Source organism: Numida meleagris, chromosome Z, assembly GCF_002078875.1.
Source record: "Numida meleagris isolate 19003 breed g44 Domestic line chromosome Z, NumMel1.0, whole genome shotgun sequence".
In the NCBI taxonomy this organism is placed as follows: Eukaryota; Metazoa; Chordata; class Aves; order Galliformes; family Numididae; genus Numida; species Numida meleagris.
In genome coordinates, this window is record NC_034438.1 from 37,147,979 (window position 1) to 37,175,694 (window position 27,716).

General features: G+C 38.6%; 1 protein-coding gene across 3 annotated transcripts in view; it reads right to left on the bottom strand.

Annotated features, from left to right (window-relative positions):
* TRPM6 (transient receptor potential cation channel subfamily M member 6) overlaps positions 1-27,716 on the bottom strand; it is a 72,209-nt gene that overhangs the window by 14,014 nt on the left and 30,479 nt on the right. Inside the window, exons 20-33 of one of the 3 annotated variants that reach the window (XR_002433501.1) lie at positions 25,904-26,155; positions 24,820-24,994; positions 23,158-23,272; positions 21,635-21,834; positions 18,442-18,574; positions 14,670-15,817; positions 13,838-13,950; positions 12,784-12,910; positions 11,802-11,899; positions 9,517-9,575; positions 8,270-8,295; positions 6,414-6,464; positions 5,119-5,288; positions 4,020-4,085 (exon numbers count right to left, since the gene is read on the bottom strand). Coding sequence is in view for 2 of the 3 variants with exons in the window: in XM_021381198.1 (XP_021236873.1) it covers positions 4,020-4,085; positions 6,414-6,464; positions 8,270-8,295; positions 9,517-9,575; positions 11,802-11,899; positions 12,784-12,910; positions 13,838-13,950; positions 14,670-15,817; positions 18,442-18,574; positions 21,635-21,834; positions 23,158-23,272; positions 24,820-24,994; positions 25,904-26,155 (2,563 nt within the window). In the remaining variant the exon portion in view is untranslated. Of the gene's footprint in view, positions 1-4,019; positions 4,086-5,118; positions 5,289-6,413; positions 6,465-8,269; positions 8,296-9,516; positions 9,576-11,801; positions 11,900-12,783; positions 12,911-13,837; positions 13,951-14,669; positions 15,818-18,441; positions 18,575-21,634; positions 21,835-23,157; positions 23,273-24,819; positions 24,995-25,903; positions 26,156-27,716 lie in introns of those variants that run through there. The other 2 variants (XM_021381199.1, XM_021381198.1) reach the window with 2 other exon arrangements.

Below are 27,716 nucleotides of genomic sequence, written 5' to 3' on the forward strand. Positions count from 1 at the left end.
ATCTAAGCTTATACTACCTATTACTATAGATCTATTGTGATTCATAAGTGGCCCAAATGTGTCAAACCTCCAGTCAGAGATGAATTTAAGATTTCATGCATTCTTTCACAGAAACAAAGCTCAGTGATAGCCTGGTCTATATAAAACAATCTCTTTTGCCACAATTTTTAAGCACTTAAACATAGTTGAACTTTAAAAATGCATATTTTTGAACAGTTATTGTCTTCAGCACAAACTTTAATCTAAGCATGGCTCCCTCTGTTTATGCACCATGTGGAAACAGGATTTTTAGTAAGACTTGTTTTAAGCTAATCAAGACCCAGGCTACACTCATAATATTTTCCTTTAAACTGTGCTTAACAAAACAAACATTAGACAAGACAAACAGACAAACACAGCTTGTCACAGTCATTGACTTCAAAAATAAAGGGCTAGAGATTGTTACGTTTTGAGGAAGAGAACTGACTTGCTTAGAAGTAATGAATAGTGAACTGGCTATGAAAAACCAGGAAAAGTAGATTGAAAAGGGAATGGTCCTTCCTCAGAGAAAGAAATCTGAGAACAACAACCAAAAGCAAGTAGAAAGGAAGTCTACAATTCTGGCATTTAAATTAAGATTTATCTTTCTCCTAGAAGTTCCCATGTTTTTTTGTACTGCATTAAATTTCAGAAGTTCTGCTCTTGCTAATAACATAATTTCTGAAAACAGAATAAATCTGGTGAGTTTTAATTCTGTCATGCAGTTTCCCTGTACGCATATGTTACACCAAAAGTAATGTCTCCTGTTTATTTTCAAGGAAACTACAGCAGATACAAAGAGCACAATAACACTATTTCATAGAGAAAATTCTCAGCTGCAAAACACTATTTTTCAACATAGTCACCACTACTAGCTATGCATTTTTGCTAGTAATGAACAAGAGCCTGCATGGCACCCTCGTAAAAATCTGCACCAGTGAAGGTGACCCACTGTTTCACAGGTACTATGGCAATGTTGTTGCTAGGAAAAATTGTCCATTAAACATGTTATCCATCTTTAATTGGCCAGGACAAAGGGAAGTCAGAATGCTCAGATCCAGACTATATAGGGGGTGTGGTAGGACAGTCCAGACAAGATTGGCCATGCGCTCCACAGTCTTCAAACTGGTACGGGGCTTAGTGTTAGAGCACTGTAGGAGAGAGGCTGACTTCTTCTCTGAACTGATTCTGTATGTTTGAGTCTTCAGCTTAAACAGCATCTCAGTGTAGTAGTCAGAGAGGACATTTGTCTGAGTTCTAGGAAAGTAGAAGTATTCCCTCTTTCCTATCCCAAAAGACAGTGCACATCACTTTACCTGCTGAAGACCGTATCTTGAAGTTTTATTTCCATGGGGAATTCACATGTCACCACTCCACGGACTCCGGTTTGTAGTGGTGACATCATGTCTGGTCACCAATAATTATGTGATCCAGGATACTGCCAACTTCAGCCTCATATCAGTTCTGGCAAACTTGCATACAGTGTTCTGTTCCTGTGTGAGCACCTGGTGAAAACTTTGCAGTATTCCAACATTGCCACCATCGCTTGCAATGCATTGAAGCCAATACTCAGCTCCGTTCACAGTTTCCAGGTCGTAATCGACCATATTGCATGGTTGAGCTGATGGAGATTCTCTTCATTTCATGGCGTGACAGCTGTGCATCACTGTCTGGAACATGGCTTGCCTTTCACATCACTGGTGGTACTGCTGAAATGCACTGCACACTGCCTCGCTGTGCTCACAACCACTGTTTGGCCTCCATAAATGTTCAGCAAGCACCAATGATCATCAGTTATTGCTATTTTTTCTGCATGGAGGAATTCAGTGACACATCTTTGTTTCACATTCACTTCCATGTCAGATGCTGTTTTGTCAGACTGCCCCTCTGCTGTTATCTGTCACATGGCAACAACATGTAATGGAATATTGGTGGGAAGGTTCTACCTCTTCTGCCATACCACCAACATCCACCTCTGACACTGTGGGCCAGTGTAATAAAATAGGAGACATTACTTTTGGAGCAGCTCTCTTAGTTGTTAGAGCATTCTTCTCTTATGGTGCAAGCAAGACACATTTCTGTTTCTATCATTTGTAAACTAACACAGAAGTGGACTCAACTCACAGTATTTGCGAAGTGAATTAATTAGGAACATATCTTAACTGGTAAGTGGGATGAAGTAACTGCATCTGCCAATGGCAAACCATGACATAACACAGGCCAAACTGAATTCAGAGAGAAATATTTCATTCCTGCCACTGAGCATATCTTCATCAGTTAGCATTGATGCAGATGCTACTGAATGTCACAGTGCAAATGTTTTTATTCAAAATAAAGCAATGGAAGAGTCAGTGTATTACACATTAGAAAGACACTTGAATAAGGGTACTATAACTATGCACATTTCTTTCTTAATCTTATATTAATTTTTCATTCTATTATCTTTTGACAATTTAATACCTAAAAAGATGTCTCCTGGGAGCCTTGGAGATTAGAATGTTCAATATGCTCATAGCTGTATTAATTATCTGCAGCAATCTGGTCCCAAGAAATCCTATGATGCTGCAAGTATCAACAATTAGTTGCTGCGAGACAAAATATTCTATTTCACTGAAGAAAATGCACCTAGATCTCACATGTCCAGAGGCAGAGCTTCTGCTGCCATAAACCAGTGTACGCTGGCAGCCCGGAGGACCAACTATGTTCTGGGCTGCATTAAAAGAGAAGTGGTCAGCAGGGAGAGGGAGGTGGTGGTCCCCCTCTACTCGGCTCTTGTGAGGCCCCATCTGGAGTACTGTGTCCAGGCCTAGGGCCCCCAGCACAAGAAGGACGTGGAGCTCTTGGAACGAGTGCAGAGGAGGGCGACCAAGATGATCAGAGGGCTGGAGCACCTCTCCTATGAGAAAAGGTTGAGGCAACTGGGCTTGTTTAGTTTGGAGAAGAGAAGGCTCTGGGGAGACCTCATTGTGGCCTTCCAATACTTGAAGGGAGTGTATAAACAGGAGGGGGATCGATTGTTTGTGAGGGTGGATAGTGATAGGACAAGGGGGAATGGTTTTAAGCTGAGACAGGGGAGATTTAGGTTAGATATTAGGAGGAAGTTTTTCACTCAGAGGGTGGTGGCGCACTGGAACAGGTTGACCAGGGAGGTTGTGGATGCCCCGTCCCTGGAGGCATTCAAGGCCAGACTGGATGTGGCTCTGGGCAGCCTGGTCTAGTGGTTGGCGACCCTGCACTTGGCAGGGGGGTTGAGACTCGATGATCTTCGAGGTCCTTTTCAACCCAAGCCATTCTATGATTCTATGATTCTATGAAACCGATACAGCACATTAACTTCAAAACTCTTTCAAATGATCTTACGTATCCATCTCTTCTACTCTTTAGTTACATGACAGTTCCTTTTTTTCCTTGGTACACTACAAGACTTCTGTACTAGGTACAGAAGTGGTGTCCTTTCAACAAATGCCTGTTTTTCTTGTCTTTTTGACAAGATATCCTGACATTTATAGAGTCAGGGTGATGTAGTGGTGAAAATGCATTTATAAACATTAGGGGAATCTCACTGCTATCTTCATCTACCTAATGAGAAGTTATAGAGAAAATGAAGTTAGACTGCTCTATGAGGTTCATAGTAAACACATGAATGCCAACAGACACAAGCTGCAGCAAGAGAAACTCCAAGAAATAATTTTAAAAAAGGTTTACAGTGAAGCAGTAAAATACTGAAACAAGTTGCCCAGAGAGGCTGGAAGCTCTGTTCATATTCGAACTGGATAGGCCCTCAGCAAGCTGATCTGAATTGGTCACGCAGGGGGTTGGACCAGATGACCATGAGAAGTCTGTAAATTACTGCATGAATGCAATTCTATCTTAGTTCATTTATTTTAGAAAAGAAGATATACTGAAATTAAATCAAGGTAATGTCTCAAATTCTGTCCTTTAAAAATAATGCATGTAACATTCATATAGTAAAAAAATACAACCAGAACACTGGTACTCACCAAAGAGCTGGACTGGTGTAAATGGTATGGTCTGAGCAAGTCTCATTAAGTTGTTTCTTTCAACAGCTGCAAAGAAGACAAATTTCACTGCCATACTGAATAAATAACAAGCCAACTTTCTTTGAAAAACATCTGGCAACTCTTTAGTGAACAAAGCCAAGCAGGCTGCAGTGTGGTCCCTAGTCAGATCTTCTGACTGCCATTTGTGAGGTTCTATCCAGCCACCAACTTCCCTTTGCATGCTGTCATATATCACAAGCATCAATCTCCATTCTTTTCACTGCTCATTGCTTCCCTTCTTACAACAAAACAGTCTGTGGGAGAAGTGTAGCACCCTGGCTAGTAGGACTGCTTCTGCTTTTCATCCTTCTTCTTCCAATAGCTGCTGCTACTTTCTCCTCCTGCCAGCTCCAGTGCAGTGCACTATGCCAATAAGATGTGTTGGCCTCAGCTGCCCTCACGTACGGTTTCTGTGAGGCTCACAGGTGCCTAGGGTTTTAGCAAGGCAATACAGAGAAATAAAAGCCTGCCCTGCACAGAGCATAGCATCATCATCTGGGCTCCACACCAAACAAAATAATTAACTTTATTATACCTCCTTAATTGGTTTTTTTTTTCCTCAGCCAAACACCTTCAAAATTCAGAGTGTCAACTAAATATATACGGACTTGTTCTCACAATGACTCAGTTATTGGGAAGTGGAAGAGAGGTGCAGAGTAAGCCTCAAAGAGGTTAAGACTAGAAGAAGGAGGCAAACCACATACCTTAGCTGTGTTTCTCTGAACAGTACCCAGAGAGTCCTTAAGGATGACTTCTGGAGCCTAGACACTCAGAGTCCTTGTTTTTATCCTCCTCTTAATTAATTAGAGATTAATTAGCCCCAATGGAGAGAGCAAAGGAGATCCACGACATGCCAATGCATTAATTTATGGTTCCTACATCAGAAGATCTGTGTTTCAGACTTTACTTCAAGGCTTGCCTACAAATTCCAAGTCCAGCAGGCACTGGATAATGTAGTTTTTGAAGAACAGTCTGAAAGTCAAGGTTCTGCCTTAATGTACCACTAGAAACATACTCTGGTCACTAAACTACTGCTTACCAGGAAAAAGGATGTTAACAAGGTAGATGCCACACCTGTGCTGTCTGTCAGACCCTGTCATTGCTCACTCCAGAGCCATGAGAAGCATTGTGAAGTCACTTTGCACCAGATGCTTAACCTGGAGCAAAACTCAAGCTCTTTTGACTGTGCAGAGGCAAAACTGTATTTGACTGTAAAACATGATAGAAAAATAAACTGTAAGCAGTATAGGGTGCAAGATTTTAGAATCACACAATCATAGAATCCTTAGAGTTGGAAGGGACCATCTCCCCTGCAATGAACAGGGACATGCACAGCTCAGTCTGGCTGCCTGCAGCGTGATCCAGCCTCACCCTTGAAGTCCCCAGGGACAGGGCATCCTCCATTTCTCAGTTTGGGCTTTTTTGACTAATTTCTAGCCCAATCTTCCTGATAAAAGAACATCTATACACCTTTTCTGGAAACATCTCAAGATCTTTGTCAGCTTGTAATATAAACAAGATTGTCATCTGTTGCTACAAAGTCTTATTCAATGTCAAATAGCATGCATGATGAGAACCAAATTAATCATTGTAACAATGCCACGATGACAGAGAAATTACTCCTGTACACTAATTACAAACCAGGAATTGTTACTCCCAGTGAAAACCACATCATTTTTTGAACTTCAGAAGGCTGCTAACGCTTTCGGTTTACCCTATGCCCCCCTCCAAAGAAGCTAAAGCCATGCAGGCAACAGAGACATCTACTGGCAACCTCTGCGCAGTTCTCCTCTGGGGAATAAAACAAAATCCAAGCCTTGTGGAAAAATCTCTGCATATTCAGTTCAGGAAAAGACAGGACCGTGGGCAATTAGCATCCAAATGATTTATTTCCTGCCAGCTTTCTATGAGTTCATAGGTATATAAACACGGACTAGGTAGTGCAAGACCAATTAACTGAAGAAACAAATTCCAGAAAGTACAAAGGAGGATGTGGGAGTTGTAAGGGGATATGATAGCTAGAAACAAATGAATGTCTCTTCTGGCCTCCCCGGGAATCAGAGGTCTATTCATTGTTTCCACTGATACTTTGAAAGCAATTATCTGCATTCTGCACTGGATTTGTCACAAATAGCTGGAATGGAGCAATTAGTGGCAGGAAAATAATTCATAACTTCCTTTCTGCTGTATTAGGCATGAATTAATGCAGAACCTTAGCAGTGGTCAATTGTGCAACCCTTCCAAATAAAAATCACAGAGAATGACAAGGGATGAACTAATGTTCTTTTTAATTTGATAAATTACTCAGGTATCATTCTGGTGCCTCCTGCTTACCTGAGTAATGACAGTGCAGATCCTGAGATGTTTTCAAGCAGCCAAACATTTCTGAAATAATGTTTAAAGGATCATTATGTTAGTTACTATAGCAGAGATAAATGTATGATTTTTGAATTTCTTCCATCCCAGAGTTTCTCATGAGACAGATTAATCAGAATTACTGTCTTAGCATTCTAAAGAGGAGAATTACGAATAGGTTTAAACTATGTTATAATGTACAGAATATTGGCAGATTTCAGTCGTCAGTGTAAGATAGCCAGACAACTTATTTATTCAGGGAAATGGTGGGAAACTAGTGATATTAACCTCAAGGACATGTAGCTTCTCTGCGCCAATTACACCTCTGGGATATTAAAAGCATTTTGCTGTCCATCATGCTTCACAGTCTCCCAAAGGAGACTCCAATCCAACTCCATCCTCAGTCATTAAACATTCCATTAACTATACTATTACAACAAAGTTATAACAATACTGGCTCATTAATCCATGATCTCAAATGCACTAAAGGTAAAAACATACAACAGTTTCTGCGGTAACATACATAATAGGCACAGCCACATTAGATTTAGTCCAAAAACCTTTGTTTTAGAAAGCATCTTTTTAATAAAAACAAGATTAATAAGCACATTTCCATTAATTAGATGAAATTACTTCATTCTATTGGAAAATAATCCTTTAAAATGCCAGGTTTAAAAAAAAAAACAACACAACATTTATGCTGTAATGCTTTCAATTCTGAAAAATAAGTTAATCAGAAGTGAACCTTCAACAAACTGTGCGAAGATTACCCTCTTCTTATTGGTATACTTTATTTAGTTAGCTTCCCATCCCTAGCAGAAGAGATTTTAAACGAAGGACATAAACAAATTCCAGGGTGAGAGTCAACGTTTCCAATGAGTCCCTTGGCCCCTTTTGATCTCATCCCTGATAGACCCAACTAGCTTTGTTGTAGTTCATACAGTGTCAAACAGCAAGCATGAAAAGGGGAGTGGAGGCCAATTAATCCCTTTCGAGGGCGGGAAAGCTGGATTTTAATCAAAGCAATGGTGTGTTCTGGAGAACCACCCTAAAACATACCACACTCGCAGCAGTATGCTTTACCACAGCCTCATTCTATGCACAGACTGACCCAGAAAGATCATATACAGAGAGTAAATAAGTCAAATTGTATCTAATTTCTGCATCACAGCTACCTTCAATGAGATACAAGTCCAGATGCACAACCTATCATGGCTAAGTGGCATGTCAGGAAAACTGGAAGACAGACTAAAAGGCAACAGATACAAGTGGGGTTAACTACCACGCTACTGCTGTGGAACAAAGTCAGTCCTCACTATGATCCTGAATTTCATCATTGGCCATTCCATACTAAGTTCAGTGTTTCAACATCTTCCTAACTTCAGTGAAGCCACACAAACAGGAATTACATCAAACAACAATTTGAAAAATCAAGCATACATTAGAAATTATACATCATAATCTATTCTCAGATGTAGACACAGTTTTAACTAAGGAATTCCCTCAGATTGCCAAGGATTAAATTTTTAAAGAGATTATTTCCCCTGGAAAGGACAGCATTATGGAATTTCCCCTGGAAAGGACATATTATATTTAAATAATATATTATTATTTAAATAAAAGTTAAGTTTTTTCTTTCAAGAATTTGCCACAACCTTATATAAAAACTTGCACTTTAGAATAAGAATTAGGAAATAGCATATGAAACAATAGTTGAACATTTCCTATCACTATCCAAATAGAGTAAATTTTCTTTTGGATTATGTACTTCACAACTGTCAAAGTGGGATTTGCAGAGAGGAATTGAAACAAATGGCAAGTAACCAAAAACTTACTGTCAGTTCCTTCTGAAGCTCTCAACCTGTTCAAAAGCAAACATTTAATATTTTACTTCAAAATTCCTGTCCTTAAGCTAATACTGCTACATACAAAGAGAGATGATCTATATGAAGACAAAACTCAAAAAGTTTTGATCAGCAAACATAAAACAAAATAACCCCCTGGATTTTTGTATATTTGAACAACTAGCAAATAATCTTCAGCTACTAAAGAATAGCCAAATTTTTCTGCATGTTACTTTCTCTGCTTTATGTCGAGCTGCTCTTAAGATTCTGCACTGCTGTTCATGTCATTTACAATGCAGCATCAGCTAAACACCTTCAATCACATATACAATCGTTCATTTTTCAAACCATTTGAATCAGTGCTGAGATGTACTCAAAGCTATGTATGTCATTGCCGTTGCTTGCATAAAAACAGACTTTTTAAACTGATGGTCCTTTGGATTAGCAAGGCTGCAAGAGACTACAGCATCAACATTAACATTAAAGCACTCTTTGTTACAGAACACAGTGAATATGATTAATGTAACACACCAATGAAGAAACAGACAAAGTGACAGAACCAGGTTATTCAAAAGTCTGTGAATCTTGCTGGTTAGTATATAGGTTGGCTACTGCCCATGAATGACTAGGTTAGAAAAAAAAATAATAATAACAAAAATCAAAGACATAGGATCTATCAAACTAAAAATAATTCCTAAAAACATTCAAAATACTTATGAAAACAGTATAATTTAAATAAACATAATTGAAGCTTATTAACTATTGAAAACTCATTATAAAATCAAGCTAAATATTTTGAAAATATGCAGACTCAGTAAAAAAGAGATTAATCATGAAATGAGAGTGGGTTTCAGGAGCTGCTAGGATTTAAATTGTTAATAAAGAAAACATGCAATTTTCACAGCAATATGACACAATTTTTCATGCTTACTAGATTGGCTAATTAAAGACACTACAGTAATCTTAGAGATTGAATGAGAAAATTTGTTATTGTTAGAATACAAAGGTGTGTCCAGTCCACGTAGAACTATAGACTTTCTTTGAATAGCTTTCCTTTACCATCATTAACAAGCCTTCACTTAAAGAAACTAAAACAGATTGAATTGCCTTAACTCTTCATTTCACATCAATTTCTCATCTAAAGTGTATTACAAGACTGAAGTGGAAACTGGCCATAAGTACAGAATTCTCCTTCTAAACACATGTGATAAATATCTTAATACTCTGGTAATACATACGAGGAGTTCCTGCTCACATTATTTCTCTGGATGCTTCCAGACATGCTATTACTCAAATCCTATAAAGAAGAAAGATACTTTTACTGGTAAAAATCTGTACATCACTGTCACATATTCACTGAGCAATTCTAAAAGGTAAACTCTTGAAAACATTTATTGATAAGCTCGCTATTAAAATGAATTAACCCTCTGGCAGGAGAATCACAGCATTGTCACACCTGCAGTAAAAAGGAATATTAGTTTGCTCAGACTGCAGTTCTCCATTGTTGTCTCTATATAATTGAACAAAATACTCAGGTTCAGAGCTATTATCTCAGTGCACTGGTGAAGGCAACACACTGAGCAGCTGTCCAGTGACTTAGATAAAATACTTTGCAAGTCTTATGGTCAAAGAAGTACGCAAATCATCATTTAGTCTTCTAGCTCTATGATGGAAAATTGAGTCAGCCCACCATTTTCAAGGTCCTTCTAAAGTGCTGGTCAGAGATGGGACTATTCTTCTGAAAAGAGAAGTTAAGTAGATTATAAAATCCTCAAAAAAAGCAGAGCCCAAATCAAAAGTTTGAAGACGACAAAGCCTAAAGATAAACTAATTAAAATTCTGCTTTGAACATTTTCTGAATCTTAACTCTCTTTTTTTTTAATTTCAGAGTTCACTCATGTTTTCACCTTGTAGATTGTTTGCAGATGAAAAAATCTTCAACGAAACAAAAAAAATCACACGCACACCCCTGCTTTGCTCCCTGCTACCCATCAGGAGGGATTTCTGAACCACTATTGTTCAATGAGTAAAGCTGAGAAAAGTCATTTTAGGGAAAATTTCATTAGTTTAAAATATATCTTAACCCAAAATGAAGAGATAGATGCAGCAATATCATGACATCTCAGCGACGTATGTATACACTCACATAACCCAGACAGTACTTAAGAGGAGGCATAGAGATGAAGTAGTATGGGAGACTATGTCTTAAATGAATAAATAATTTGAAATTAGTGTTCTTGAAGTGATTAGTTTCAGCTTATCCCACAGTAATCAATGGAATTTTTTCTGAGGGCTTTAAAAATCCCACCCTTGAGTTTTACCCAAGAAAGCTTAATACAAGTTTCGAAGCATTAGATTTCTAGGTCCCTTCACAGTTTCCCTGACTGTACCTTTATTTTGCTTGTCTGAACTTCTGTTTCACATTCTAAAGACTTATTGATTTAGTCTCCAAACTCAGGCTTTACAGAATACACAATCAGCAAATTTATTTCTACTTTTCTCCCTAACTCTCACACAAAAAACTGCTGTTTTTTTTTTTAAATTATGATTCAAGCTCTCTTCCCAAGTATTTGGGATTCAAATTTTATACCAATCAGAATATCAGACCTGAAACTATTCTCATTCCCTTTTTAAAAAAGTAACTCATACTACTTACCGTGAAAAATAAGCTAAACTGTTAGATATCATTGTTTTAATAACAGAATGCTGTAAGTAAAACAGGAAAGAATGGATGCTGTTCAAAAGGAATAGGAAAGGACTATTTCACAGATCCTTTTCTCAATTTATTCCTTGTTAACTTCTTTTCATACCTTTGAGATACCCCTGCGCAACACAGCGAAAGATAAATTTTGTTCCATTAGCCACACCATTTAAAAACAGATATAAATTTCTATAATCCAGCTTCCTGACAACAGTCTTCAGGACATGTAAATTGGTTTAGCTCGACTAAAGTCAGTGGAAATTTGTTGATTTACATAGGCAGAGCTTTGTTACATTACAGAGCTGCAAATTAATTCCGATAAAATATGAGATATGGTATTTATAAGCCACAGGTTGAGAAATACAACCTTTGCAATTATTATGATTATTTTACTCACAGTTTGTGAGAAATAACTATCTCTGTATGATAGATTAAGAGCTATGCAGCTAGTTTTCCAAAAAATGTTTCGCTGTGCTGACCAGTTCTGCTCACAGGTTCAAGACCAAGTTCTGTACTCGCTTACTGCCTAGTGAGACACCAACACACGCTTCATTTCTGACCACTTTCTTCATACTCAAACCACACTGTGATTCAATAATTTAATATCCTACTTCAATAATATTCACAGACTGTTAGCAGCTCTTAAATTATTTATTTACTTGCACATATGCACTGTGCCAATATACAAGAAATTTTCTCATGTCTCAAGAGGCATTTTGTGACAAAGAACCTACAGCAGCAAGCCCATGGAGGTGAGCAGAGTTACCCTAGGCACTTAACAGAAAAAAACTATGGACTAGGATGTATAATCTTAGGTCTTACCTCTCGAGAATGCCTCAGGTAATCACAGAATGGTATGGTATGCCTATGGATGTCTTGATTTTTCATTTTCTGGTGCATGAAACTGAGGTATTCCAAACCTAGCCAAAAGAGAAGGTATCAGCTATTTCCAAAGTGTGTATGAACAGCTCTAAAGCTACAAACCCATGCAGTGCTATGAAATAAACACCCAAATACCATTCTTCCCCAGCACATGTGTTATAGGCTATAAACTCAATAGTAGAATTTCATAGGGTTAAAAGTGCTTCCACTCTCTGTTAGCAGACTTTAGAGGAGCGCAGCCCTTCTCAGGCCATGCTGTGCTGAGTCACAGCGTTCCTTTGTGTCTCTCCCAGCAGCCTATGGAATAAAGCTAGTGAGCTGCATATTGCCAAGCTTAAAGATAAAATAGTCTATGCAAGGATTTTTTAGAATGAAAGAGCTGGAGAACTGTTAAAAGAAGAAGAATGTCATTCCCTTTTCATTTCAGCAGAAATGATGAAGAATTCATTTATTCACTTTAGAGGATGCATTTCAGAGCAATGAGTAATGCATAATGCATCCAGAGAATCTGCCAACACATACAGTATCACAGTACTGCCTGTGAGTGTATATGCCCCGAAAAATTCACTAGAGTTTATTTTCGCAATAAGCCAGAATGCCACTTTAGAAGACACTACAGGAGAGGTGACAAGGATATCACCTCCCTGCTTCCCACTTATTCCTGGGAATTACATTAGTACTCTACTATTCCCCACACAGGAAAGGTAACATTCCGAGAAAGACACAGCTGACCTTTCATGCTTTTTTTCTCTGACATAACATAATAAATAACAAGGCATGCATGCCTGCAATTTATTTCTAATTCTGTAAAAACTATGCCAGGAGATGAAGGCGGAGGATGACACTTGGAGTTTGTGAATTTTTATTTACTGCTTCTTTTTCAAAGCTGCACTGAATTTTACTGTCTGCAAATATCACATACTTAGCTGACTGAAATTAGACACAGTGAGCCAGTTCTTGCCATGTTTTTCTTCCCCATCCCAGATACCAATCTCTGTAGGCTCTGAGCTCACTTGGGTGTTCTGGGGACAACCATCCACTCTAATCACCTGGTAAGACACAGACAAAACAAAATTCAATTTATAGAATGACTAGCACCTCCGCATTTCTTCTGACAGCTGTGCTATGACATGGCCTTTCAGAGCATTACTGAAATGCCAGTGACTGAACCGGCTCCCAGCTGACAAGAATGTTCCCACATTTGTTAGAAGCTGCAGAAGTCACATTGCTTTTGTCTAGTAAATACTACTGAAAGATCTGGTATTGCAGGTTTTTAAAACAAACTTCGAAGTCCCTCAGAACACCTTCAGAGACAATTAGGTCTCAAAGTTCAAGTCCCAGGTCTGTTGCTGGTTTGAGCATCTTATGTAAACAAATCAGTCTACACCTTTTATTTCATTAAATAGGAATAACTCTTTCCAGATGACAAAGATGCTAGGAATCTCCTTATAAATATTTTATAATATATGTATGTACACATACAGTAATGAAAGTTGCCCCACAACTATGACACAGCCAATATGCAATCTACAATGTGCTATATGGTTGATGGATTCAGAGAAAACACTGTAGGACCCTTGTGTGCAAGTGAGAACAATAGGAGGCCAGTAGCATACCAACACTGTTTCTTCAGTCTATCCTAGATCATGGGAATCCTCCCCAAGTGATTCTGTCAGCTAGAGTGCAAAGGATAATTCCTCTCTGTGAAAAACTCTTGATCCACTTGCAAAATCTACAAGTTTAATCACTTTTAAAACTGAAATCCCACACATTCAAACAAAAGCGAGATTAAACCAACACCAGACAAAAGAAAAAAGAAAAAAAGGATTTCCCAATTTATGTGCAGCATTTTCACAATACATTACACCAAAACATTTTCAGTTAACCTATATTTAGTCCTACATTGCAGAATTGCTCTTACTGAATGAAAAAGACAGCTATGAGAAGCTATATGCTTCTCTTCCATCTACACATACCGGCACCTGAAGGGGTTTTTGATCCTTCTTTTCTCTCCCAGACTTCCTGTCTCTGTGTTGTTGTTTTGCTTTTGTTTCCTCACTGTCATGTAGCTCACATGATGGTAAAGACTCTGTGGGAAAGAATCAGAAAAACATAATTAAGCTACAGAGCTTTTGTTTACATAGAGACGATGTGATAATACTGAGAGCTGGCAGATCTCCAAAGCAAGCTGAGAAAGACTTGTGACACCTGAAGATAATATTCAAGAAATGTATGCAGTTCGGTGCAAAGATGGTCACCATCATAAGACAGAAAACAGCAAATGTTATCTATAATCTCATACCATTTATACTTAAAAGTGAAATCTACTACATTTAAGCTGTTGGTAAGAAAACTTGGTTGTGGACAGGGAGGATTTTAAGCCTGCTATAAAAGTGTAAATGTATTCATTCTCAGCAAAACCATCTGACTTACAATAATGTCAACATATCTCTTAGGGATTCTGTAATCTTTTTGTTTCTGTAATTCTTAGATTGCTTCACCAAGGCAGGAAACTACCCCAGAACCAGTACAGTTCGTCTGACACCACAGCTGTGTAGCCAAAGCTGTGAGATGTGGAGAATCAGGGTGGGACTGCTACTGTGGCTGACACCATGATGCCACCCAGCTCAGATACCAAGCACACTTTAGAACTCCCCTATAGCAATGATTCCCAGCACAAAGAAACTGAGTGAGTAGCTCTCTGCTTACTACCCTCAGCTACAGCTGAGGTGCCAAAGAGACACTTTTTAATAATGTCTTGAGTTTCTCAACAAAAGATACTGTAGAGGTACAGCGTTTTATTATTACCACCTATGGCCTTGCAGGTTTTCCCTCTTCTTTCTTTTTCAGGGGATGGTAAGCTGTTGCTCCTGCAGAAACTCCACTGCCTCCAGAGTGGGCTGATACAGAAAGAGGTGCTGTGTTTCAGTTTATTCTCAGAAACGATGATACTGTGCTGGGAGCTGTCAGAGCAATAGGAGAAGGACATGGATTCTTTTATCTGCATGTGCCTGCGAGGTCTACCTATACAACTACAGTCACAGTTAAAGGTGGAATGTATACACAGGTCCTTCTTCTGTTTCTTCATTGAGTTGAAAACCCCTTTTTCATCATCTTCAGAGAATCCCCAGTTCACATAACCACCTCCAGTTTCTTCCCTGTCATCATAGCAGGATGCTGCATTTTCTCTGACATCAAGTGATGGCTGGAGACTGAGAGAATGATCAGCATCTGCGGCATTAGTCTTTTTTGATGGCAGGTGAATAATAAGGTCTCTCTGGCTCCACTGATAATCTTCTGGCTCTTTTTCAACAAGGCTGATGCTCTGCAAGTTTTGCTGCACAGCAATCCTGCTTTGCAGTCTATCACTGAATATGTCTTCCCTGTACTTCGTAGGAGTGCTGGAAAAGGATAAGTTGAAGGTGATGTCATCAGAGAAAGGCACTCGCTGGTGATCAGGAGGAACTAGCAAAAATTGTCCATATCTGGGGGATGATTTAGCCTCAGAGGACACGCCTGAAGTAAGTGTGTCATCACTTTCTATTTCTATCTTCTGAGAACTGTCTTCTACCAACTTGTTACTCTCAGTCCTCAGCATCTGGTCTTTAAATTCTGATGGCCACTGACTCCTTACCAAGCTCCGTAAGAGTGAAGGTGGCATGCTGTAGTAGTGATACTTCTTGTCATACAAACATTCTAGACTGCTCAGGGTCTTGGAATAAAGTACATTGCTCCAACTGTGGGGCAGCTTTCGACAGGATTGATGTTTTTTGTCAGCCAGTAAGGCTTCTTCCACCTGCAAGGTGTCTACAGCTGAAAGTACTTTCAGGATATCCACTGTCAAAGCAGACAGGTCTTGCAAACGTCCTAGCTGGCTGTCCAAGGACAGTAAAGATTCCTTGATATAAAATACCTTCTCATACACTTCTTTTAACTGTAGAAACATCTCCTCCACTCTAGATGGAAAAAGAAAACATAATTAAAATATCTTAACTTCAGCTTACCAGATGATTAACGCATTAACACATTCTAAAAAGTCAGTATTTAAAATAGTCTTTTGTATTTTTTAGGGTGACTTACATTCCCATGAAAATGTATATTTGGCAACCCATGGAGGCTTGAAACATGTCATTCAGTTTACTGAGCCAAAAGTCAGTGACTTTTAAGGAAGCAGGTCTTCTGCTCAGGGAGTATCTATTAAAGACTACCGCACTTCTACTAATCCCCATTTCATGATATAGAGCTACTAAGGCATGGATAAGAGAACACAGCTTTAGAAATGCTCCATTGCAAGTGTAAATGCTGTAAAAATAAATATAAAATCATTTCTACACTTTCTGTGCAAACATGAGAAGGATGAAGACTCACGCTACAGATACTCTACAGATACTATTCAATTTCTCAAATACTGCAAACTGCTAGGAAAATGGTCTTCTCAACAACTTGTACAGCCTTTTGCAATGTGTTTTGTACATTTGATGATACCAGTTATCTTAAGGAAAAATTCAGCTACAAAAGAAGCAAAGCCTTTTAAATGGTTTTCAAATTTCCAGTGAACAGCACAACAACTTCTTGGCCTGGAACAGTATCTTTTTATCCAATTCATTATCTTTACATTTGTTAAAGGTACTCTCCCTGGTACTCTGTCATTAAGATAATGATGAACCAGTTCCAGGCAATGTGCAGAAGGAGTTTTTCATTGTCGCTGAATAACTAGGAGATGCAGTATTCAACCAACAGCTGGATAAAAGCTATTAGCAAAGTTCCAAACTGTTTTACTAGCTTAAATGAATTTCTTGTGTTAATGTTATGCAACGCTACGAAGTATACTTTAACCTGGCACTTAAAAAAAATCTCTTTCTAAATATATAATTATCCACTGAAAGAAATCTTGCTGTAATGGATTCTGCAGCTTTTGAATAAAACTGTTTTATTTCTTTTACAGGGGACATTCAGTTTTTGTACATGCTTTATCTTGGTATGCAAAAAATAAAATCTTGAACAGGTAAACATTAAGGAGCTATCTTTTTCTAGACAAAATAAATTTCCTACGTCAGATCTGTACTGGCATTCAGTAAGACTTTTGATAGAGTCAGTTTGTTTAATTCTTCCCATTAAACTTAATGGATGCTTTGCCATTGATTTCAATAGAAAGCTAAATTAAGCCAATACTGGGAGTTCTAAAATCCTATTGATAGCTGCATATTGATATCTTGCAAACCAAGACAGTAAATTGCTGATAATGCTACAGTGATTTTATCGTTAGTTCTGTAAACAGCAGTTATATTTAATTGAAAGCGATACTCTCACAGCATTCTTATACTGTTAATCCTTTAAATAAAAATATGTACTGCAAACCATATTCTGCTACAACCTCTTCACGCCACACAGCCTGCAAAAGTGGAAATGCACAACACCATACTGCACCCCTGCTTACACAGCCAGGTTTTGGTAGCAGAGGGGCTGCAGTGATGGCCTCTCTCACAGCCTGCTCTGGGACAGCAGATTGAAGAAAGGGAAAAACTGCTGGGTCACAGTGGCTGGGAGTGAGAAATGTGAGAGAAACAGCCCTGCAGGTGCCAAGGTCAGTGCAGGAGGGCAGGAGATGCTCCAGACCCTGGAGCAGAAGCTCCCTGCAGCCCAGAAGGGGACATGGAGGAGCAGGCTTTCCCTCTGCAACCCATGGGCACCATGTGGAGTAGATCTCCACATGCAGCCATGGAGGAGCCCACATGGAGAAGCAGATGAGGCTTGAAGGAGGTATAGCCCATGGACAGCAGTTCCAGGCAGAGCAGCAGCCCATGTGGAGCACCCCGCAGCGGGGCAGGAGGGCTGGGGAACCAGCTGCCTCCTGTTCTGGAGCAGTCTGCTCCTAAAGGATAGGCCTCATGATATAGAGCCATGTTGGAGCTGCAGCCTGTGGGAAGCCCATGCGGGATCAATTCAGGAAGGACAGCATCCAGAGGGAGAGACCCCACATGGAGCAGGGGAAGGGAGTGACTATGAGGGAGTGGTAGATGAAGAACTGCTATGGAATCACCACAGCCCCTATTCTCCTTCTCTGTCTGGAGAGGGAGGAGGTAGAAGATGGTGGATGTGGGAGAAGGTGTTTTTAGAATACTTTTAGTTTCTCACTGGTCTAGTCTGTTAGTAATAGGCAATACATTATATTAACCTCCCTATGCTGAGTTTGTTTCACCCATAATGGTAAGTGGTGGGCAATCTCCCTGTCCTTATTTCATCACTTGAGCCCTTTTTCATTGTGCTTTCTCCCCTCGCTCTTTTGAGGAGGGGAAGCGATGAGACAGGTGTAGAGGAGTTTTGCTGCCTATCAATATGAAACCACCCAAATCCATTAACCACCGGCACGGTCTACAGACATGCAGGGATACAATTCTGCCAGCAAGGCTTCCCAGCCAGGCCTACCATTCAGTACAAACAGAAGAGTTATACTTCCATCAAATTAGCAGGGCCTACATGTGCCTCTCATTTCCATAATGGCCATAACCTGCTAAAAAATCATTAGAAGTTTTTTTATAGAACAAATATATAAAGAACACAAATGTGTAGCAAAACATACCTTTCTGTCGTCACACGGATTCTTTCACTGTCACTGGAACTCAAGCTTTCATTCTTCTCATGAAAATATTTTTCCACACATTGTTCCTCAAAGTCATGGAGTTTCTTCAACTCGTCATCACTCAGGTACAACTCTGAATAAAGAAGCAGAAGTTGGTAAGAAATATGCTGACAAATGCAACTGTCTCTAAGTGTCCATGAAAAAAGAAAACTGTCAAAACTGGTTTCCTTCCCCTTCTTTGACAACAGTGAAACAGACCTAATTCCATGCAATATGGGATTATGTAAAAAAGTTCAAACATGCCAAATACATAGAAATGTGGTTTTTATCTTCTCTCAGGCAGGGAACAAAATCCCACTGACAAGAATTCCATTGTACTGACTATTCACAAACACTTATTTTTTCCCAGACTCACAAAACCTGTATAGAGGTATGTAAGACTTATAAAGATTTTACTGCAGTTTGGTCCAGGCTAGTCACCCTTAGCAAGGTACTTTTCACGTATTTAAAGCTATGAAGGCTTTTTTCACTTAATTGCTTTACATGTCCATAGGCCTAAAATATTAAGCAAGATCACTGGGAGAAAAAGACACATTCAAAAGTTTAAAACTCCACAGCTTAGTCTGCTCACAATGCTATTCTTCTAGCACACCACGTAAGACTTCTGAGAGAATGGATTGATTATAAGTCAGTATGAAGAAATACACATGGAGGAAAGCTATTTCTCTGATCCAAATTCCACATCTTCCAACCCTCTTTTTCCTTTTCTTTTTAAACACTAGAGTTCCCACTGTGCTTGCAAGAAGTTATCTACGCCAAGCAACACAGTTGTGCTTGTAACAGGTGTACACAGCTGTAACACACAGCATCCCAGGGGAGCACCACACATGTTCTGAGTGACACTGGATCACCTGCTAAGCTCCTTTTGCCTCAGATCTCTCTGTAACCTTGCTTCAAAGATTTCACTTTCACTACGTGGAATTTTCATTGATTTTCCACAGGGTGGCACTGGATCCTCATTGCTAAAAGGAACTGTTTAATCACACCAAAAATTTAAGTACAGGAAGCTTGTCAAGCAACATACAGACATATAGAAAAGGAATACAAGAGCATATAAATTTGAAAAAAAACTTGCTTTCTGAGAAAAGTGTAGGCAAGGTATGAGCTCTCTTCTATCCAAGGACTTCTGAATGTGCTAAGCAGTCTTAGAGTTTTCCTGATGCCTAATGTACCTTGCAAACAAGAAACTCACCATGCTCTGTCAGTAACTTACACTACGCATGCATATAAAAAGAGCAGTGATACTTCAAAGGCAGGCTGATTCATTCATCCATGAAGAAGGAGCTGAGCCTAGGAGCAGCAGTAAAGCTCCTTCAGCATTGATTAGTTAAGCTCACTTTTGAAACCTGTGAATCTGTAAATTTTGAAATCTGAGAGTATGGCAGATATCTTCAGTTTCACGTTAAGCAGAGAAAATCTTGGATGAATTGTAACCCAAGAAGGGTCTGACCAGATCAGTTATTAGGTATCAAGAATGCCCTCTGCTACATAAAGGATAAAGCTGTGTATATGCACAAACGTTTCCCATTTTTTTAGATAAGGTTACAGCTACCATCTTCCCACCTTCTCATTCCCTTGCTTGTCCCTCCATTCACCAAGCCCCACTGCTGAGCACTTGTCCCCCATCTTGACACTCAGTAATCCCCTCCCCTCAATGACTATGTCTGTTCCTGGCAGAGCTGCTACACACAGTAGGACAAGGAGCTGACTTTGCCATGAGGAGGCATTAGGAAGGACCTGGTTACAGAGAACTCCAGGTTGGGAAAGGTGAAGGAGACAGGATTAAGGTGCAGTGGTGAGCCAATGCACAAAGAGACTGGAGGGCAGTGAGGAGATCGAAGGACTCTGTGCTCTCTCCCAGCATCCCTCACTGAATCTCCTCTGTCCTCAGGCTCTGCAGCTTTATCAGATTCTGTACTGACGCTCCATTTCCTAGCATAGGAGGCAACAACAGTGAAGTACTGCATGGGTACTTGTTCTGGACATTATTCTTCATGTTGCTGTCCACTGCTATAAACTAATGTTGGCACCTGGACTAACAACCAGGCTGAAACATAACATAATTATAACATAACATAATTATAACATAGCATAATTATATTGTGCATGATCAAAGATCTAGCAAGCTGAAGTTTCCTTCTATTAACCCTGTTTACCCAAAGGCTCAGATGATCTAGAAGGATTTTTCCCTTATAGGTCCTTTACATCTACAAACTGGTTTTGTTACATGATGCAGAAATATGTCCTAAAATGCCAGGTATCACACCCCCAGCTGCTGCCATGGAAGTCAAGAAGGGGGTAAATGTATGCACTGCATGGCATAAGAAGTCAAGGACACGAGTCACTTGCTGAAGCATCTTTTATGAGCTGCTAGCAGCTCTCATTTCAAAATACCTTGAACTAACTTAAATACATGATTCTTATTACAAAAGGAACTGAAAGCAGGAGTCTCATCCCACTCAGCGGCTTTTCACTTAAACTTTACTTTATGAACCACAGACCCCAACTACCTAAGCGTAAAAAAATAAATTGTGAAAACTTAATGGTATGAGGATACATAGGGAAAAATTCATTGAGTGGTATCAGAAGAATAAATACAGGGTTATCAAAACCATTTGTAACTTTGGGCAGTTAAAAAGGATTTGATGGTCTTTTTAGGATAAATATGCAAAAATGCAGGCTTCCAGTACTGTTTCTTAAAAATGGGGTTATTCTATAATACAGCAAAAGTCAGCATCATGTTATTCCACCTCCGAGTTGTGATATACCTATGTCGTTCCAGCAGGATAGGCCTACGGCATCTTCTTGCCAGTTATAGGCCAGATACAATGAAAATAGCTACGACTGAGCACAATGTAAGTTAAAACTGAGAGTCAGAGCCTGACTAAATTCTTCACTGTTACTATCTATATTACATCTTAACTGATGTACAATAATTGAGCAAAGCAGAAGTCAAATAAAAAGCGACATATTCCCCTAGTCACTCACAGAAACTAAATTCTGGTTTGCAAATGAAAACAGCCGCCAGCCTGGAAAATCTCTTTCTTGAAAAATTGAGCTACAAAGTGATGTGAGGCTGGCAAAATATTCTTCATAAGGTATTTCTGCTGGTCCTTAGATTAGCTCTGCTTACTCAGTCCAACGTCACCTTCCTCTTGATCAGACTCATTTGAGGGTCGATGGCGGAAGATGCGGCTGATCAGAAGTCCAGTATGGCTCAGTAGAATGAAAGGTGGAGGCAACCATGGCTTCTCATGATAGGTCATAATGTAGCGGTACCGGTTGTACTTCCAGAGCTTGTTCGATATGGATTTCAAATCATAATAAACATTACTGAGAAGACATAAAGGGGTAAGGAAGGTAAAACACTCCTGTGAGGAATCTTCTGAATTCAGCAAAAGATGCCTGTCTAAAGATCTGATGTGACTCAAAAGAAAAGTCTCATTCCTCTACTGAAGTAAATCAGCTTAGCAACTTTCATTTAACAAAGCAGCAGCGTGTGCCTGCAGCTACGGCACAGAGAATGAAATCTTCAAAGCTGCCTAACAAATTGGGAGATCCAATTCCCATTCACATTAATGGGAACTGGGCAAAGAAATATCCCTGAAGTGTCTTTGAAATCTCAACCAGATTATTTAAACTGTAATACACAGCCTATATGGGAATTCAACATTGTCTGCCTCTTTGGACTGGATTAAGTACATGAGCGAAGCTAAGGGAAAAGTGTTAACAACATTTCTGCTGCCTTTTCAGTGCGCTCCCCCTACAACAAAATATGTGCTTTTTGAGGCAGCAACGTAAGCAATTCTTCTGTGGGGTACTCTTTGGAGTAGTGATATTACTAAATATGGCTCTGCTGTTGCACAGAGCACTCTCTGCACTATCATTGATCCAAGTACAGGAAAGCAACTTTGTGGCCTCTGGCACTTCAATTTCAGTCGTACTGTCAAACTAAACACTCAACATATCTTCGCAAAAACATCAGCTTTGCTTTTGGGAACGTAATTAAATATATCGCTCATACTCATTTTTGGTCCCACTTCTGGAACAATCAAATCACTAAGCAGAAGGTTTAACATATCATCACTGCTAAAGGTTTAAATCTAGAAATAATTCAAATTACAATTCCACATCTGTGTATTAAAGAAAAAAAATTAATGTCTTGCCACAATTTTCAGAAAGTGATTTCTAATTTGAAGTGGGAATTGAATGAGTTTTGATCATTCAGTTTTCTTGAATATTAATCACTACATTTCCAGTTTTGAAATTTTTTGAACATACAGCTGAATTTTTCTTCCCCAGAAATGCTACAACTGTAGAAAAGAAAAAATCAACTGCTTGGGTTACACTATTCTTTACTAACACTGACACAGAACTTGATACACTTCAATAGTTTCCTTGCTAAAACTCAGAAGGTTAGAATCACTATAAAGACACTGATAAAAGCCTCCTACTCTGACAGCAGATATTAATATTAGATATTATGCCAAGTAGAGTTGTCCACCATCAGATTCTGTACAAACCATAAAACAGTCAACACAGAAGCGTCGGCAGAACGTCTATTATTTGTCTTTCGGTGGTTTGTTTTTTTTTTGTTTTTTTTTTGTTGTTTGTTTTTTTGGGTTTTTTTTGGCAGTAATATAACATGGTACTTACTTAAAGAAAGCAATGAGTAAGTTGACCATGATGATGTACTGCACAAAGAGGTAGACAGCTTGGAGGAACGGTGTGAGGAAGGACCCAGGAGGACAGTCTTGATTGGTTTCGCAGACTGAAAGGGAAGGGCATGCACCATTAGCAAGGAAATCAAAGCAGAGAACAGCAAAGGCATATGCTGCTCATTTGCCACAGCAAAAAACTGCCTGTCCTTGGTAATTTCCACAAATACACATTGTTAAAAGTCTACCTCCACGTAAAAAAGATAGAAGACTTCTTTATGATCCTACTGCTTCATAGTTCCTGTTTTAATTTAGAAGCTCTAGACAACATTTCATACATATCAGTTATTATACCAGACACCGTGACTTTTTTAATAAGGGGAAAAGTAGTGTAACTGCAATATATTTGAGAGATGACATAAACTGAAACTGATCCTTAAAGCAACTGAACCTTAAAGCAAGTGGCAAAGCTTTCACTGACTCCACTGTAGAAAGAATACATCTGTAAGACTGTTTTATCATTACTGGAGCATTAATCCTTCATAGCTTCAGTAAGACCAAACTAATTCATGTGCAAATGTACATGTGGCTATGGACATTTTTAATATTTTACAGAAACTAAGAGATCCCTCTTTTTTTTTTTTTGAACTGTCAAAATAAAAGCTTTCCGATGTTTATAATTTTTTAATCAAATTAACCTTTGAAGAGTTTAAAAACACATTTATAACACAGCAGCCCTAAACTCAGGAGACAGCATACAGGTTCACTAGAGAAATCACCTCTGAAGGTTCAAGCTTCTGAAAGCTTAGCATTGCTAAGTGATTAAATAAATTAAACAGTGAAAATAAATGGTGCGCTTTTATTAAAAGTATTTTGATTTATATATCTGTCATGTAACTGTTTCAGCAATGATAACAGATGTTACATCCTTAATTATTTAAAAGAAGTAGGCCTCAGCTGGACTACATATCTTAAGTATCTGCATCTATCTGTATACTTTCTTTTCTATTTCAAAGACTATTTTACTTGCACCCATCACTTAGTAGTAACATCAGAGTGCTTTCTATCTATTATAATGAAAAATCTACTGGAGTGACTGGGTCTTCTGCCTTATTGAATCAAGGTCACAGTCATAACCAAGAAGGTAACATCTCTCCTATTCAGTTAATCTATTTATTTTTATGCTCAATTGGTTTATCTGTTTAAGAAGGATGCCAGGTAACTCTTACCATGGTGAAAAAACATTTTTTGTTATTCTCTTTCCTTTTTTCTTTCCCCTTTATTCTATCTTCCCTTAAGGCAACTTTGCAATCCCCTCTCCAAAAGATCAGCAGCTTTAGATTATCCTAATCACAAACTCATTTAACTGTCAAATACCCTCACCAAGAATTAGCTTATTATTAATCCTTAAGTGCTTTGCTCTGGGCCTTGTAACATGCTTCATTTCAAAAGATAAATTTGAAAGTTTTAACGTTTAATCTTCATTTTATACAAAAAAACCCCCACAAATATTCTCATCTTTAATCATGCAATAGAACAAATTAAGGCTATATGTATCTTGGAAACAAAACAGTTTGAAAAAGGATGGATCCAATAAGCAGTCAAAACTATCAGCCCAAAGTGAATCAGTTTAAGTACATATTAAATTCAAACTACCTACCATCTATTTCTCCAGCATAGACCTCACCAAACATCATCCAGTAGGGCTGAAATACAATATCTCGTGCCAGAGTCCAAGAAGGAGGTTCTTCTGGTGAAAGGATTGCTTTTCGTGAGACGCCAAAACTCAACAGAACTATGGCCATCATGACCACAATATAGAACATGTTTGCTGTCTAGGCATTGAAGAATTATCTGTGTTAATTATATGTAAATTTTTATACACATAAATGCAAATACATTTTAAGGAAGATAATCAGTTACTGCTTTTACAAATAGGAATACAAAAACAAGGTCAACGATCTAATACACTGGAGGAAATAAAAACATTTTCTAGAGGTTAAAATCATTCTGGATCAAAAAGGCCACAGGTCCTACTTGCTGCTCAAACGTTTCTTAAGACCTTAAGCAAGATTTGAAAAATGCAGAGGCCTTGCGATGTTGCTTTTCATCTGTGGTATCTTTTTCCAAATTGAGAGTAAGGAATACCAGCTAAAACGATTTTGCCTTCTAACACTGAATCAGAATTACTATGCAAGACAGAATGTAAAAGTATTAATAAGATAGTTCCCAATATCCGAGGGAAATTACAGTGGGAATCTGCATATGTCCCTCAAGACTAGTCAGCAGTTCAGCAGCAGTTCAGATACCAAAAGAGAAAAAAAATTAACTTTGATCTCAGACAAATTTTGTGAGCTAAAAATGGAATATAATTATTTGAATCAAAATGTAAAATAATAATGAGGCAGTTTCCAAGAGCTAGGGGAATTATCTATAGTAGTGAGCCCATCTGCAAGACTTGGTGATTTTTCTTCCTCCTATTATCAAGCTGGATCAGAAACTCAACTCAAGCACAACCCTTCTCTAAGGAACTAAGTGAAAAAGACTTTTGTGAATAAACTGAAATCTGATTATTGTCAAGTCACAAACAGAAAGAATCATGGTAGTTTCAGGTAATACTTTCATTGTGAGTTATTAGGTAACATCTCCTTTGACCACTGTTCTTTTCTGTCACTCCCGACCTTTACAGGTATCTCAGCAGATGTCATGTGTACAAGAAAATTGTTCCATAGTCTAATACTTACCATTTTCCCAATCATTGTCAGATATGGGCCAGAATGCTGGTTCACAGCAAAAAGATCAAGGAGCCGGGCATACCAAAATATTATATCCAAGCAGTAAAGTAGCCGCCCTGCTGTTTGAACAGGGGGCTCAGACCAGCGCAAGCCAAAACCAATCATAAACAGGATGATAGCTATAGAATCAGTAAAATTCCAGTATTCATAAATCCACACCTTCACTTTCTGGCGGAATTTTCCAGGTTCTGAGATAAACACCTGAATAGAATGTGGGGGAAAAAAAAATCCATTAAAATCACATTCTTTAACTTTCTCTGTCTGAACTGTTTTATGATGTCTGGAAATCTAGCTTTTTTTTTCCTTTTTTTTTCTATTTTTTGCAGGCACACATACTACATAATGCAACTCAATCTTTATTGAAGTTTAGATTTAATCTGTAATATCATATCACTCAAATATGACAAGACAAATAAGATAGCTATTACTAAGGAAAAGCAAATTTTAAGTCTGTACCCAGACACTGAAGAGCATGTTCCTCAGTAGAAAACAGCAAGCAGTAGAGAACCATTATGCATATTTATCATTATAAATTAATTAGTATTTTCTAGAGGAATGGCTACAACCTGCAACAGTCCTTCCAAAAGCCCACAGTCATGGAAAGTATCAACCTAACCTCGCTGATGGGAAAACAGTTAATTCCTCTTTTTTCAGACCAAAAATACAAAGTAAGATCCCTGCATTACACCAAGGACACACTAAAAAAAGAGTGCTGGCAACTAGCAAGTTAAAGCATGAAATGTTTGCTCCTTGAACTGTGAGGTGCCCCAAAGGGATTTTAAGCTTCACTGAGCAAATGTGTGAAGTGGAATCTTTGGGAGGCTGTAAATAAAATCTTTGCACATTGCATGAGTGAGACCAATAATGCAGTGCTATGTAAGATCATACTGATAAGTACCAAGGGAAGGAAAGATTTTTAAACATTATGCCCTGATCCTGCAATAATTTATGTATATAAACATATTCATGTAAGCAAGTAATCCTATTCAGTTCAACTGGAGTAACTCACATGAGGAACTAGTTGAAGGATCAGGGTTTAAGGATTTAACCGTTATTTGATACAATCTAGAGAAATGGAGGCTTGTAGTTATACGTAATCAGATCCTCAGCAGTTAATTAGATGGATATGCAAGACACATTGTCCTACAAAGTCTTTGAAAGCTGACCAGAGCTAGTACATGGACAAAGGAAATCAGGGAGATATGGATTTCAAAGTCTCCAATGAAAGTTAATTCAAGAAAGAAGAGCTGGTGTTTCCGCTGTCCCACTATCAGCGCAGTGCAACAACACAACAGTGATCTTCAAAGTTCTTGACATTTCGTATTCTCTTTTTTTCCCAGTTATACAATCCTAGTACGGACTTTTTCAATTTTATCTCATGCAGCCATAAAAATTCTATGCTCTCTCCACACTTCAATATATTCATAGCATTCCTGCTTAGCCTTAAAATTCTTCACATCTTTCACACTGATGTCACAATTTTCTGAGTTATCTGTTCTAACAGAATCTTTCATTCAGAACAGTGAACACTTTGTTTCAGTTTTTTCCTTCCAAACGTAAAGTGTTCCAAAAGCCATACAAAGGACACCTCATAGCACTGTTGATTATGCCCAAGTCAATTTCACACTGAAGGTATGTCTGAGCAGATACAAAAAACTGGAGAAATATATAGCTGCATTTGTCCATTGGTCTGAGGTACAAGGTACATTCAGAAACTCAGACACAGACCACTGAAATTAACGACTAATTTTGACTGCGCTAT